This window comes from Amia ocellicauda, chromosome 1 (assembly GCF_036373705.1).
Source record: "Amia ocellicauda isolate fAmiCal2 chromosome 1, fAmiCal2.hap1, whole genome shotgun sequence".
Taxonomy (NCBI): Eukaryota; Metazoa; Chordata; class Actinopteri; order Amiiformes; family Amiidae; genus Amia; species Amia ocellicauda.
In genome coordinates, this window is record NC_089850.1 from 62,184,823 (window position 1) to 62,202,019 (window position 17,197).

Consider the following 17,197-nt stretch of genomic DNA (forward strand, 5'->3'; position numbering starts at 1 on the left):
GTGGCCAAAATTAACTGTCGATGGTCTACGCAGAATTGAAGAAACCCATCACCTGGTTCTGGACCCTCTACCGCATGCGTCCCATGGACTGCTGCTTTCAGAGATGACGCCTTGGGTCCTCATCTCCTGGAACAACCCTCAGAGCTCTTGATACATCACCGGGGGTATGGGTCGATAGTGTTCCCTTGACAGGTTGGGCAGCTCCGGTAGGGAAGTGGTGGTATACAGCCTCCATCCGGCCAAAGACCTCATCGTGGGCAGCGAATACACAGCGCCATTGCTGCAGCAGAGCCTCTAACCGGTCCTGTTGTCTGGCAGACCACCCTTCGGCTCTTCTGGCCAACTCTATTGGACCTCCCATCTTGGTGGAGCGGACCGGGCAAACATCCACCTTCACTACATCAGGGTTTTGATAATTATACACCACCTCTCGTTCTCCATAGATCTCTGTTGGGTCAATACAAGACAGCCTGGCAAGTGGCCAGCGCTGGGGCACATCTACAGGGTAAGCACAAAGGTTCACTTTAACCTTACCCTGGCGAACCAATGCCACTGTCTGTGCCACTTGCCACTCCTGTGTGTCATCTAGAGCCTCAATTAGGACATAGTGTTTGGCCTTGTGGGAAAATTGCGAGATGTGGGCCCACAGCACCATCTCGCTGCAGCGTGGAATCTGCACGAGAGCTTGGCTAGTGAATCCGGCGGTCCCCACCACTGTGGCTCGCCTGGTTTCTGTCTCCAGCCGCCCCCTGAAACTTGGCCCACTGAGTTGTCTGTCCTTCAAACACTGTTTCCACAGAGGGCCAATCACATTCATCCCTAATATGTCTTCTTGGGTGCTAAGACTTCCATCGGCCACGATAACTAATTTCAAAATCTAATAGGGCATAGCCAATATAGGGGATCTGTAAACTCTTGGTGGCCCGAAACTTTAGCCAAGCAATTGAAAGAAACCCTCAGCTTAAATAGGCAGACCAAGAAACAGGGGCGCAGGTGAAGATAATTAACAGGGGAAGGTCCAGGAAGTCCACGTGAGAATGCTGTTTGGTGGCGTGCATCAGGCAAAATAATTAACCCAATCACCACAATTATAAGAAATCATAATAATACCACACAGAAAGAAAGTAAAGGAAGCAACTGCTTCATTAAAAATAAACAACCAGTGTAAACAAATAATGTGTATATATTTAAAAGTAAAAAGTGCAAAGAACCAAAATAAGCAATAAAAGAATCATGTGCAATTAAGTAAGGCCCGTCACACCCCGCCCGTGACAATAGTTGGATAGATAGTCTAATACAGTGGTTCTCAAACTTTTTTAACCAAGTACCACCCCTGATCAAACCAAAGCATCCAAGTACCACCTACAAGTCAACTTCTCATAGGAACCACAGAAAATGTCAATGACCAACATGAGCGCACACACGCACATGCACAAATAATAAAAACAGCACTGAGCACTTACCATTTTAGTGAGAGGTGTGAGCCTGTTTAGCCGAGGAAAGCCTTGCAATGTCAGGGACGAGGGCAGTGAGCTTAAAATGCAGATCTGGCTCAGCATTCATTTTGTTGCGATACTTTGTCTTGATTGCAGTGAGAGCTGAGAAACTTTTCTCACAAAGATAGGTAGTAAGGCATCAAAAACCGCACACCCTTACTGAAAGGGCTGGGTAGTCACTGTGGCTTTGGATCCAGAAGTTCAACAGTGACAGTTGTTTAAATTCTGACATCAAAGTCTCATCAAATTAGATCAGATCAGATTCCCGTGACATCAGGAGTAAAGGGGTTCCTGATCCACTTTGGTGTGGCCTCTACTGGAAAATACTCTGAGAACTGTTCTTCCAATGAGAAAAGGTGCATAACAATCACATCACAAACTGCAGCATCAAGTGCCACACCATATGCATGCAGATGATTCTTCAGAGTTGGGAAAGCAGAGACAGAAGAGACACCTGCAGCTTTTTCTTCATAGCAGTGATCTCGTCAGACACATCACATTTTTTTAAAGAGAGCCCCTGCAGTCCCATATTCGGCTCATTCAAACGTGAGAATATATCAGCCAGGTAGGCTAATTGTACCAGCCATTCTGGATCATCAAATAGACTTGCCAAAGGAGATTGTAGGAGAACATCTGTACCACAGAGTGCAGTTCAAGGAGCCTTGTGAGCCTCTGCCCCTTAAGAACATAAGAAGAACATAAGAAATTTTACATAACCATCTCACTTCAGTATGTAGCAAAAGCTGCACATGTTCACTGCCCATTACAAAGCACACTGAACAGATATGAATTCATTGGTTGGGCCTTGATAGAATTCACTACTTTGACAGCAGAGTCTAATCTAATCCATCCATGTTCTTGACTGCCAGTGCCTCGCGGTGGATGCTGCAGTGCGTCCACTTCATATCCAGAGCGACCTCTCTAACCTGTGCAACTACTTCACTGTGTCGGCCTGTCATCGCTCTGGTACCGTCTGTACAAACTCAGACGCATTTTTTCCAGTCGATGTCATTCTCTTCGATAAATTAATTCATTCAGAAGAAAAATATCCTCCCCTGTAGTTCTTGTTGGTAGCGGCATACAGAACAGAAAGTCCTCATGGAACATGCCCTCAAACTCGTATCTAATTTAAATGTGCAAATTGGCCAAATCGGCGACATCAGTAGACTCATCTAATTGTAGTGAAAAGCGTCTGCTCATCTTAATGCGCTCTATCAGCATACTTCTGACATCATCGGCCATATCAATAATTCTGCGAGTGACTGTGTCATTCGAAAGGAGGTACCACAGTTTGAGAACCACTGCTCTAATAAATTTTGTATCCAGCTGTTATGACCGGAAAACATTGCCACAAGGACTCTAATGTTAAGGCATTGTCGTTGCAGCTCACATTGCTAATCTATTATTGAATTTTAAAAGATAAACATTTTGGTTGTTCAGTTACAGCTGTAATTGCACACATCAGCTCTGCAGTAATTTTCGGGAGACACAAGTATTGTATAAGGAAGAGTTCCTTTATAAACAAATAGTCACAAGCTTCATAGTTAATCAGCAATTTATGATAAAGTTGTGATAATATTGGGAAACAATAATAATACGAGAGTCTGACACAGATCTGCTTATTGCTGTTGTTATGCCCTTTTGGTATGTAGGAAGGTATTTTTACAGCCTAATGTTTATTTCATGGAATTGATGTGTTAGATAAGTATTTTAAAATAAAGTTCAGAACTTTTTGCAATAAAGTTGTCACTTTGCATTATTTCGCATTTAATGTTGCATTTTGAATGGGGGCAGGCAACTGTTCGAATAGTTGTGGACAACAGTGGAATTATTGATGGTCAAAATATTTGTCGTGCACATCCCTAATAACCATAATTCACATGCTGCTGGTTTCACCGGCACAAATGAAAAGTGTTTGGTTTGAGTCTGTTGTTGTAGGGGGCTGAGTGACGTCAATCGCTAAAAATAAATAAATGTTAATATCTTCGAAACCAAAATAGCACAAATATTTTTCATTGGCAGAAACCAGCACAAACGTTTTCCCCTGCCTTCTTCCCATAACTGTAATTATTAAAATGATCAAATAAATGACAGTGTCTGATGTGAGTTGTGCTATAAATGTGAGGGGCTGATGGGAAACAGTCTTTAGCCGACGTTGGCTGGAGTGGAATGTATCAATAGCCACACAAGGGGAAAACATTTTTAATCGTTTAATACATTACCCAGAGTGCACCTCTAAGCAGGTCAATGAAAGATAATTTTAGGGGCTGATGGGAAATGTAGTCTTCATCTACTGTAGATTTGCGACCAACGGAGACACACACACACACACGAACATGGACAAACACACACTCTTACATAGACACTGAGTAAATAGTGGAAATATAAGAACTATATTACCCAGAGTGCACCTCAGTGTGTGAGGGAATCTGGGGCTGATGGTTAATGTAGTCCTCTCCACAGGCACCCTGCCGGCCATGCGACTGATCACTGCTGTGTCAGAGCTGCAGCCCAGCGCAGTGGAGCCGCTGTCCAGAGAGCTGTGGACAAGAATCTGGGGCCTCGACCTGGACATCACTGAGAGACAGTCACTGACCGAGGTACTGGACACTGAGACACTGAGACACAGTCACTGATCGAGGTACTGGACACTGAGACACTGAGACACAGTCACTGACCGAGTTACTGGACTCTGGGACACTGAGACACAGTTACTGACCGAGGTACTGGACACTGAGACACTGAGACACAGTCACTGACCGAGGTACTGGACTCTGAGACACTGAGACACAGTCACTGACGGAGGTACTGGACATTGAGACACTGAGACACAGTCACTGATCGAGGTACTGGACACTGAGACACAGTCACTGACCGAGTTACTGGACACTAAGACACAGTCACTGATCGAGGTACTAGACACTGAGACACAGTCACTGACCGAGTTACTGGACACTGAGACACAGTCACTGACCGAGGTACTGGACACTGAGACACAGTCACTGACCAAGTTACTGGACACTGAGACACAGTCACTGATCGAGGTACTGGACTCTGAGACACTGAGACACAGTCACTGACGGAGGTACTGGACATTGAGACACTGAGACACAGTCACTGATCGAGGTACTGGACACTGAGACACAGTCACTGACCGAGTTACTGGACACTAAGACACAGTCACTGATCGAGGTACTAGACACTGAGACACAGTCACTGACCGAGTTACTGGACACTGAGACACAGTCACTGACCGAGGTACTGGACACTGAGACACAGTCACTGACCAAGTTACTGGACACTGAGACACAGTCACTGATCGAGGTACTGGACTCTGAGACACTGAGACACAGTCACTGACCGAGTTACTGTACACTAAGACACTGAGACACAGTCACTGACCGAGTTACTGGACACTGAGACACTAAGACACAGTCACTGACCGAGGTACTGGACATTGAGACACTGAGACACAGTCACTGATCGAGGTACTGGACACTGAGACACAGTCACTGACCGAGTTACTGGACAATAAGACACAGTCACTGATCGAGGTACTAGACACTGAGACACAGTCACTGACCGAGTTACTGGACACTGAGACACAGTCACTGACCAAGTTACTGGACACTGAGACACAGTCACTGACCGAGGTACTGGACATTGAGACACTGAGACACAGTCACTGACCGAGTTACTGGACACTGAGACACAGTCACTGACCGAGGTACTGGACATTGAGACACTGAGATACAGTCACTGATCGAGGTACTGGACACTGAGAGACAGTCACTGATCGAGGTACTGGACACTGAGACACTGAGACACAGTCACTGACTGAGGTACTGGACACTGAGACACAGTCACTGACCGAGGTACTGGACTCTGAGACACAGTCACTGACCGAGGTACTGGACACTGAGACACTGAGACACAGTCACTGACCGAGTTACTGGACACTGAGACACTGAGACACAGTCACTGACCGAGTTACTGGACATTGAGACACTGAGACACAGTCACTGATCGAGGTACTGGACACTGAGACACAGTCACTGACCGAGTTACTGGACACTAAGACACAGTCACTGATCGAGGTACTAGACACTGAGACACAGTCACTGACCGAGTTACTGGACACTGAGACACAGTCACTGACCAAGTTACTGGACACTGAGACACAGTCACTGACCGAGGTACTGGACATTGAGACACTGAGACACAGTCACTGACCGAGTTACTGGACACTGAGACACAGTCACTGACCGAGGTACTGGACATTGAGACACTGAGATACAGTCACTGATCGAGGTACTGGACACTGAGAGACAGTCACTGATCGAGGTACTGGACACTGAGACACTGAGACACAGTCACTGACTGAGGTACTGGACACTGAGACACAGTCACTGACCGTGGTACTGGACACTGAGACACAGTCACTGACCGAGATACTGGACACTGAGACACTGAGACACAGTCACTGACCGAGTTACTGGACACTGAGACACTGAGACACAGTCACTGACCGAGTTACTGGACATTGAGACACTGAGACACAGTCACTGACCGAGGTACTGGACACTGAGACACTGAGACACAGTCACTGACCGAGGTACTGGACTCTGAGACACAGTCACTGATCGAGGTACTGGACTCTGAGACACAGTCACTGACCGAGGTAATGGACTCTGAGACACTGAGACACAGTCACTGACAGAGGTACTGGACACTGAGACACAGTCACTGATCGAGGTACTGGACACTGAGACACTGAGACACAGTCATTGACCGAGGTACTGGACACTGAGACACTGAGACACAGTCACTGACTGAGGTACTGGACACTGAGACACTGAGACACAGTCACTGATCGAGGTACTAGACACTGAGACACAGTCACTGACCGAGGTACTGGACTCTGAGACACTGAGACACAGTCACTGACAGAGGTACTGGACATTGAGACACTGAGACACAGTCACTGACCGAGTTACTGGACACTGAGACACAGTCACTGACCGAGGTACTGGACATTGAGACACTGAGATACAGTCACTGATCGAGGTACTGGACACTGAGAGACAGTCACTGATCGAGGTACTGGACACTGAGACACTGAGACACAGTCACTGACTGAGGTACTGGACACTGAGACACAGTCACTGACCGTGGTACTGGACACTGAGACACAGTCACTGACCGAGATACTGGACACTGAGACACTGAGACACAGTCACTGACCGAGTTACTGGACACTGAGACACTGAGACACAGTCACTGACCGAGTTACTGGACATTGAGACACTGAGACACAGTCACTGACCGAGGTACTGGACACTGAGACACTGAGACACAGTCACTGACCGAGGTACTGGACTCTGAGACACAGTCACTGATCGAGGTACTGGACTCTGAGACACAGTCACTGACCGAGGTAATGGACTCTGAGACACTGAGACACAGTCACTAACAGAGGTACTGGACACTGAGACACAGTCACTGATCGAGGTACTGGACACTGAGACACTGAGACACAGTCATTGACCGAGGTACTGGACACTGAGACACTGAGACACAGTCACTGACTGAGGTACTGGACACTGAGACACTGAGACACAGTCACTGATCGAGGTACTAGACACTGAGACACAGTCACTGACCGAGGTACTGGACTCTGAGACACTGAGACACAGTCACTGACAGAGGTACTGGACACTGAGACACAGTCACTGATCGAGGTACTAGACACTGAGACACAGTCACTGACCGAGTTACTGGACACTGAGACACTGAGAGACAGTCACTGATCGAGGTACTGGACACTGAGACACTGAGAGACAGTCACTGATCGAGGTACTGGACACTGAGACACAGTCACTGACCGAGTTACTGGACAATGAGACACAGTCACTGATCGAGGTACTGGACACTGAGACACAGTCACTGACCGAGTTACTGGACACTGAGACACAGTCACTGACCGAGGTACTGGACTCTGAGACACTGAGACACAGTCACTGATCGAGGTACTAGACACTGAGACACAGTCACTGACCGAGGTACTGGACACTGAGACACAGTCACTGACCGAGGTACTGGACACTGAGACACTGAGAGACAGTCACTGATCGAGGTACTGGACACTGAGACACAGTCATTGACCGAGTTACTGGACAATGAGACACAGTCACTGATCGAGGTACTGGACACTGAGACACAGTCACTGACCGAGTTACTGGACAATGAGACACAGTCACTGAGCGAGGTACTGGACATTGAGACTCTGAGACATAGTCACTGATCGAGGTACTGGACACTGAGACACTGAGAGACAGTCACTGATCGAGGTACTGGACACTGAGACACTGAGACACAGTCACTGACCGAGTTACTGGACATTGAGACACTGAGACACAGTCACTGACCGAGGTACTGGACTCTGAGACACTGAGGTACAGTCACTGACCGAGGTACTGGACACTGAGACACTGAGACACAGTCACTGACCGAGGTACTGGACACTGAGACACTGAGACACAGTCACTGATCGAGGTACTGGACACTGAGACACAGTCACTGACCGAGGTACTGGACACTGAGACACTGAGACACAGTCACTGACCGAGGTACTGGACACTGAGACACTGAGACACAGTCACTGACCGAGGTACTGGACTCTGAGACACTGAGACACAGTCACTGATCGAGGTACTGGACACTGTGACACTGAGGCACAGTCACTGACCGAGGTACTGGACACTGAGACACTGAGACACAGTCACTGACTGAGCTACTGGACACTGAGACACTGAGACACAGTCACTGATCGAGGTACTGGACACTGAGACACTGAGACACAGTCACTGACCGAGGTACTGGACACTGAGACACTGAGACACAGTCACTGATCGAGGTACTAGACACTGAGACACAGTCACTGACCGAGGTACTGGACACTGAGACACAGTCACTGATCGAGGTACTAGACACTGAGACACAGTCACTGACCGAGTTACTGGACACTGAGACACAGTCACTGACTGAGGTAGTGGACACTGAGACACAGTCACTGACTGAGGTAGTGGACACTGAGACACTGAGACACAGTCACTTACCGAGGTACTGGACACTGAGACACAGTCACTGACCGAGGTACTGGACACTGAGACACAGTCACTGACCGAGTTACTGGACACTGAGACACAGTCACTGACCGAGGTACTGGACTCTGAGACACTGAGACACAGTCACTGATCGAGGTACTAGACACTGAGACACAGTCACTGACCGAGGTACTGGACACTGAGACACAGTCACTGACCGAGGTACTGGACACTGAGACACTGAGAGACAGTCACTGATCGAGGTACTGGACACTGAGACACAGTCACTGACCGAGTTACTGGACAATGAGACACAGTCACTGATCGAGGTACTGGACACTGAGACACAGTCACTGACCGAGTTACTGGACAATGAGACACAGTCACTGAGCGAGGTACTGGACATTGAGACTCTGAGACATAGTCACTGATCGAGGTACTGGACACTGAGACACTGAGAGACAGTCACTGATCGAGGTACTGGACACTGAGACACTGAGACACAGTCACTGACCGAGGTACTGGACTCTGAGACACTGAGGTACAGTCACTGACCGAGGTACTGGACACTGAGACACTGAGACACAGTCACTGATCGAGGTACTGGACACTGAGACACAGTCACTGACCGAGGTACTGGACACTGAGACACTGAGACACAGTCACTGACCGAGGTACTGGACACTGAGACACTGAGACACAGTCACTGACCGAGGTACTGGACTCTGAGACACAGTCACTGATCGAGGTACTGGACACTGTGACACTGAGGCACAGTCACTGACCGAGGTACTGGACACTGAGACACTGAGACACAGTCACTGACCGAGGTACTGTACACTGAGACACAGTCACTGACTGAGGTAGTGGACACTGAGACACAGTCACTGACTGAGGTAGTGGACACTGAGACACTGAGACACAGTCACTTACCGAGGTACTGGACACTGAGACACAGTCACTGACCGAGGTACTGTACACTGAGACACAGTCACTGACTGAGGTACTGGACACTGAGACACTGAGACACAGTCACTGACCGAGGTACTGGACACTGAGACAGAGTCACTGACCGAGGTACTGGACACTGAGACACTGAGACACAGTCACTGACCGATGTACTGGACACTGAGACACAGTCACTGACTGTGGTACTGGACACTGAGACACTGAGACACAGTCACTGATCGAGGTACTGGACACTGAGACACTGAGACACAGTCACTGACCGACGTACTGGACACTGAGACACAGTCACTGACTGAGGTACTGGACACTGAGACACAGTCACTGACTGAGGTACTGGACACTGAGACACTGAGACACAGTCACTGACCGAGGTACTGGACTCTGAGACACTGAGACACAGTCACTGATCGAGGTACTGGACACTGTGACACTGAGGCACAGTCACTGACCGAGGTACTGGACACTGAGACACAGTCACTGACCGAGGTACTGGACACTGAGACACAGTCACTGACTGAGGTACTGGATAGTGAGACACTGAGACACAGTCACTGACCGAGGTACTGGACACTGTGACACTGAGGCACAGTCACTGACCGAGGTACTGGACTCTGAGACACTGAGACACAGTCACTGACCGAGGTACTGGACTCTGAGACACTGAGGCACAGTCACTGACCGTGATACTGGACACTGAGACACAGTCACTGACTGAGGTACTGGACACTGAGACACTGAGAGACAGTCACTGATCGAGGTACTGGACACTGTGACACTGAGGCACAGTCACTGACCGAGTTACTGGACACTGAGACACAGTCACTGACCGTGATACTGGACACTGAGACACAGTCACTGACTGAGGTACTGGACACTGAGACACTGAGAGACAGTCACTGACTGAGGTACTGGACACTGAGACACAGTCACTGACCGTGATACTGGACACTGAGACACTGAGAGACAGTCACTGACTGAGGTACTGGACACTGAGACACAGTCACTGACCGTGGTACTGGACACTGAGACACAGTCACTGACCGAGTTACTGGACACTGAGACACAGTCACTAACTGAGGTAGTGGACACTGAGACACAGTCACTGATCGAGGTACTGGACACTGAGACACAGTCACTGACCGAGGTACTGGACACTGAGACACTGAGACGCAGTCACTTACCGAGGTACTGGACACTGAGACACAGTCACTGACCGAGGTACTGTACACTGAGACACTGAGACACAGTCACTGACTGAGGTACTGGACACTGAGACACAGTCACTGATTGAGGTACTGGACACTGAGACACTGAGACACAGTCACTGACCGATGTACTGGACACTGAGACACAGTCACTGACTGTGGTACTGGACACTGAGACACTGAGACACAGTCACTGATCGAGGTACTGGACACTGAGACACTGAGACACAGTCACTGACCGACGTACTGGACACTGAGACACAGTCACTGACTGAGGTACTGGACACTGAGACACAGTCACTGACTGAGGTACTGGACACTGAGACACTGAGACACAGTCACTGACCGAGGTACTGGACTCTGAGACACTGAGACACAGTCACTGATCGAGGTACTGGACACTGTGACACTGAGGCACAGTCACTGACCGAGGTACTGGACACTGAGACACAGTCACTGACCGAGGTACTGGACACTGAGACACAGTCACTGACTGAGGTACTGGATAGTGAGACACTGAGACACAGTCACTGACCGAGGTACTGGACACTGTGACACTGAGGCACAGTCACTGACCGAGGTACTGGACTCTGAGACACTGAGACACAGTCACTGACCGAGGTACTGGACTCTGAGACACTGAGGCACAGTCACTGACCGTGATACTGGACACTGAGACACAGTCACTGACTGAGGTACTGGACACTGAGACACTGAGAGACAGTCACTGATCGAGGTACTGGACACTGTGACACTGAGGCACAGTCACTGACCGAGTTACTGGACACTGAGACACAGTCACTGACCGTGATACTGGACACTGAGACACAGTCACTGACTGAGGTACTGGACACTGAGACACTGAGAGACAGTCACTGACTGAGGTACTGGACACTGAGACACAGTCACTGACCGTGATACTGGACACTGAGACACTGAGAGACAGTCACTGACTGAGGTACTGGACACTGAGACACAGTCACTGACCGTGGTACTGGACACTGAGACACAGTCACTGACCGAGTTACTGGACACTGAGACACAGTCACTAACTGAGGTAGTGGACACTGAGACACAGTCACTGATCGAGGTACTGGACACTGAGACACAGTCACTGACCGAGGTACTGGACACTGAGACACTGAGACGCAGTCACTTACCGAGGTACTGGACACTGAGACACAGTCACTGACCGAGGTACTGTACACTGAGACACAGTCACTGACTGAGGTACTGGACACTGAGACACAGTCACTGATTGAGGTACTGGTCTTAGAGACACAGTCACTGACCGAGGTACTAGACACTGAGACACAGTGACTGACCAAGGTACTGGACATTGAGAGACTGAGACACAGTCACTGACCGACCTATTAGACACTGAGACACAGTCACTGACCGAGGTACTGGACTCTGAGACACTGAGACACAGTCACTGACCAAGGTACTTGACATCGAGAGACTGAGACACAGTCACTGACCGACCTATTAGTCACTGAAACACAGTCACTGACCGAGGTACTGGACACTTGGACACTGAGACACAGTCACTGACCGAGGTACTGGACACTGAGACACAGTCACTGATTGAGGTACTGGACACTAAGACACTGAGAGACAGTCACTGATCGAGGTACTGGACATTGAGACACTGAGACACAGTCACTGAGCGAGGTACTGGACACTAAGACACTGAGAGACAGTCACTGACCGAGGTACTGGACTCTGAGACACAGTCACTGACCGAGGTACTGGACACTTGGACACTGAGACACAGTCACTGACCGAGGTACTGGACACTGAGACACAGTCACTGATTGAGGTACTGGACACTAAGACACTGAGAGACAGTCACTGATCGATGTACTGGACATTGAGACACTGAGACACAGTCACTGAGCGAGGTACTGGACACTAAGACACTGAGAGACAGTCACTGACCGAGGTACTGGACACTGAGACACAGTCACTGACCGAGGTACTGGACACTTGGACACTGAGACACAGTCACTGACCGAGGTACTGGACACTAAGACACTGAGAGACAGTCACTCATCGAGGTACTGGACATTGAGACACTGAGACACAGTCACTGAGCGAGGTACTGGACACTAAGACACTGAGAGACAGTCACTGACCGAGGTACTGGACACTGTGACACTGAGGCACAGTCACTGATCGAGGTACTGGACACTGAGACACAGTCACTGACTGAGTTACTGGACACTGAGACACAGTCACTGATCGAGGTACTGGACATTAAGACACTGAGAGACAGTCACTGACCGAGGTACTTGACTCTGAGACACTGAGACACAGTCACTGACCGAGGTACTGGACACTGAGACAAATGGACTCACTGACTGACTGATGCACTGAGAGCTGATTGGTTGTTTGTGTCCTCAGGCTGCGCTGAAGGCGGGACTTTCTGCCAGTCAGGTGGAGGAGTTGTTTCGATTGGTCGGCACAAAGGAAGTGAAGGACAAACTGAAGAGCACGACTCAGGAAGCAATTGATTACGGGGTCAGATTCCCCCTCCTCTCCCAAACCCCTCTTTACCCCACTCTCTCTGTTGTCATCATAGTAAATGTAATTGTTATCAATGTGCTGCTGTGTCCAGTCAGTGTTATACTGTATTAACTCTCTCTGTGTCTCACTCACTCTCTCTCTCTCTCTCTCTCTGCAGGCATTTGGGTTCCCTCTCTCAGTGTGTTCTGTCAAGGGGAGCCCAGAGGTGTTCTTTGGCTCTGACAGATTCGAGCTGATGGCGCACTGCCTGGGTCTGAGCTTGTTACTACTATTATTATTAATATTATTTATTATTGTTGTTATTATTACTGTTATAATTAGTTGTAGTTATTTTTAGTAGTAATAGTAGTAGTATTAAGTGTACTCTTAATGTTTTAATCATTTTAACATCTTTATTATAATAACTATTAGTAGCAGTATAGTAGTACAGTATAGTATCATGATTAATATGATCATAGTTGTTTTTATCAGTTATTACTCTTATTGTGATTGTTAATATTACGTCAATCATTTTAGTCTCCTTGATTGTTGATTGACATTCCTTCCTGTCCAATCTTCTGTCTCTTTCTCTGTTTCAGGTGAGAAGTGGGTGGGACCTCGGCCAGACACACCCACAATGAAGATGTGAGAGAGAGAGAGAGATGGGGAGTGTGTTAATAAAGCCAGTCTAGGCTGATTAATTAATTACCTGTCTGTCTTTATTGTAGCAGCACACCAACTGACTGACTGGACACTACAGCACATTAACACTGACTGACTGACTGGACACTACAGTACATTAACACTGACTGACTGGACACTACAGTACATTAACACTGACTGACTGGACACTACAGCACATTAACACTGACTGACTGACAGGACACTACAGCACATTAACACTGACTGACTGACTGGACACTACAGCACATTAACACTGACTGACTGGACACTACAGCACATTAACACTGACTGACTGACTGGACACTACAGCACATTAACACTGACTGACTGGACACTACAGTACATTAACACTGACTAACTGACTGGACACTACAGCACATTAACACTGACTGACTGACTGGACACTACAGCACATTAACACTGACTGACTAACTGGACTCTACAGCACATTAACACTGACTGACTGACTGGACACTACAGCACATTAACACTGACTGACTAACTGGACTCTACAGCACATTAACACTGACTGACTGGACACTACAGTACATTAACACTGACTGACTGGACACTACAGGACATTAACACTGACTGACTGACTGGACACTACAGCACATTAACACTGACTGACTGGACACTACAGCACATTAACACTGACTGACTGGACACTACAGTACATTAACACTGACTGACTGGACACTACAGCACATTAAGACTGACTGACTGGACAATACAGTGCATTAACACTGTCTGACTGGACACTAAAACACATTAACACTGACTGACTGGACACTACAGCACATTAACACTGACTGGACACTACAGCACATTAACACTGACTGACTGACTGGACACTACAGCACATTAACACTGACTGACTGACTGGACACTACAGTACATTAACACTGACTGACTGGACACTACAGTACATTAACACTGACTGACTGACTGGACACTACAGCACATTAACACTGACTGACTGACTGACTGGACAATATAATGCATCAACACTGACTGACTGGACACTACAGCACATTAACACTGACTGACTGGACACTACAGCACATTAACACTGACTGACTGACTGGACACTACAGCACATTAACACTGACTGACTGGACACTACAGTATATTAACACTGACTGACTGACTGGACACTACAGCACATTAACACTGACTGACTGGACACTACAGCACATTAACACTGACTGACTGACTGGACACTACAGTACATTAACACTTACTGACTGACTGGACACTACAGCACATTAACACTGACTGACTGACTGACTTGACAATATAGTGCATTAACACTGACTGACTGGACACTACAGCACATTAACACTGACTGACTGGACACTACAGCACATTAACACTGACTGACTGACTGGACACTACAGCTAATTAACACTGACTGACTGGACACTACAGTACATTAACACTGACTGACTGGACACTACTGCACATTAACACTGACTGACTGGATACTACAGCACATTAACACTGACTGACTGGACACTACAGTATATTAACACTGACTGACTGGACACTACAGCACATTAACACTGACTGACTGGACACTACAGCACATTAACACTGACTGACTGACTGGACACTACAGCACATTAACACTGACTGATTGGACACTACAGCACATTAACACTGACTGACTGACTGGACACTACAGCACATTAACACTGACTGATTGGACACTACAGCACATTAACACTGACTGACTGACTGGACACTACAGTATATTAACACTGACTGACTGGACACTACAGCACATTAACACTGACTGACTGACTGGACACTACAGCACATTAACACTGACCTACTGGACACTACAGTATATTAACACTGACTGACTGGACACTACAGCACATTAACACTGACTGACTGGACACTACAGTACATTAACACTGACTGACTGACTGACTGGACAATATAGTGCATTAACACTGACTGACTGACTGACTGGACACTACAGCACATTAACACTGACTGACTGGACACTACAGTATATTAACACTGACTGACTGGACACTACAGCACATTAACACTGACTGACTGACTGGACACTACAGCACATTAACACTGACTGACTGGACACTACAGTATATTAACACTGACTGACTGGACACTACAGTACATTAACACTGACTGACTAACTGGACTCTACAGCACATTAACACTGATTGACTGGACACTACAGCACATTAAGACTGACTGACTGGACAATACAGCACATTAACACTGACTGACTGACTGGACACTACAGTACATTAACACTGACTGACTGGACACTACATTACATTAACACTGACTGACTGATTGGACACTACAGCACATTAACACTGACTGACTGGACACTACAGTACATTAACACTGACTGACTGGACACTACATTACATTAACACTGACTGACTGACTGGACACTACAGCACATTAACACTGACTGACTGGACACTACAGTATATTAACACTGACTGACTGGACACTACAGCACATTAACACTGACTGACTGGACACTACAGCACATTAACACTGACTGACTGACTGGACACTACAGAACATTAACACTGACTGACTGACTGGACACTACAGCACATTAACACGGACTGACTGGACACTACAGCACATTAACACTGACTGACTGACTGGACACTACAGAACATTAACACTGACTGACTGACTGGACACTACAGCACATTAACACGGACTGACTGACTGGACACTACAGCACATTAACACTGACTGACTGACTGGACACTACAGCACATTAACACTGACTGACTGGACACTACAGTACATTAACACTGACTGACTGGACACTACAGTACATTAACACTGACTGACTGATTGGACACTACAGCACATTAACACTGACTGACTGGACACTACAGCACATTAACACTGACTGACTGGACACTACAGCACATTAACACTGACTGACTGACTGGACACTACAGTACATTAACACTGACTGACTGGACACTACATTACATTAACACTGACTGACTGATTGGACACTACAGCACATTAACACTGACTGACTGGACACTACAGTACATTAACACTGACTGACTGGACACTACATTACATTAACACTGACTGACTGACTGGACACTACAGCACATTAACACTGACTGACTGACTGGACACTACAGTACATTAACACTGACTGACTGGACACTACATTACATTAACACTGACTGACTGATTGGAC

At 47.6% G+C, this 17,197-nt stretch overlaps 1 protein-coding gene across 5 annotated transcripts in view; it reads left to right on the forward strand.

The window, feature by feature from the left end:
- Nucleotides 1-13,989, forward strand: part of LOC136757606 (glutathione S-transferase kappa 1) — a 28,055-nt gene extending 14,066 nt beyond the window's left edge. For all 5 annotated transcript variants that reach the window (XM_066712410.1, XM_066712408.1, XM_066712413.1 and 2 more), the window contains 4 exons: nucleotides 3,960-4,096; nucleotides 13,183-13,299; nucleotides 13,463-13,556; nucleotides 13,884-13,989. In XM_066712410.1, coding sequence (XP_066568507.1) covers nucleotides 3,960-4,096; nucleotides 13,183-13,299; nucleotides 13,463-13,556; nucleotides 13,884-13,933 — 398 coding nt within the window. In that variant the 3' untranslated portion in view covers nucleotides 13,934-13,989. The remainder of the gene's footprint in view (nucleotides 1-3,959; nucleotides 4,097-13,182; nucleotides 13,300-13,462; nucleotides 13,557-13,883) is intronic.
- The last annotated feature ends 3,208 nt before the right edge of the window (nucleotides 13,990-17,197 follow it).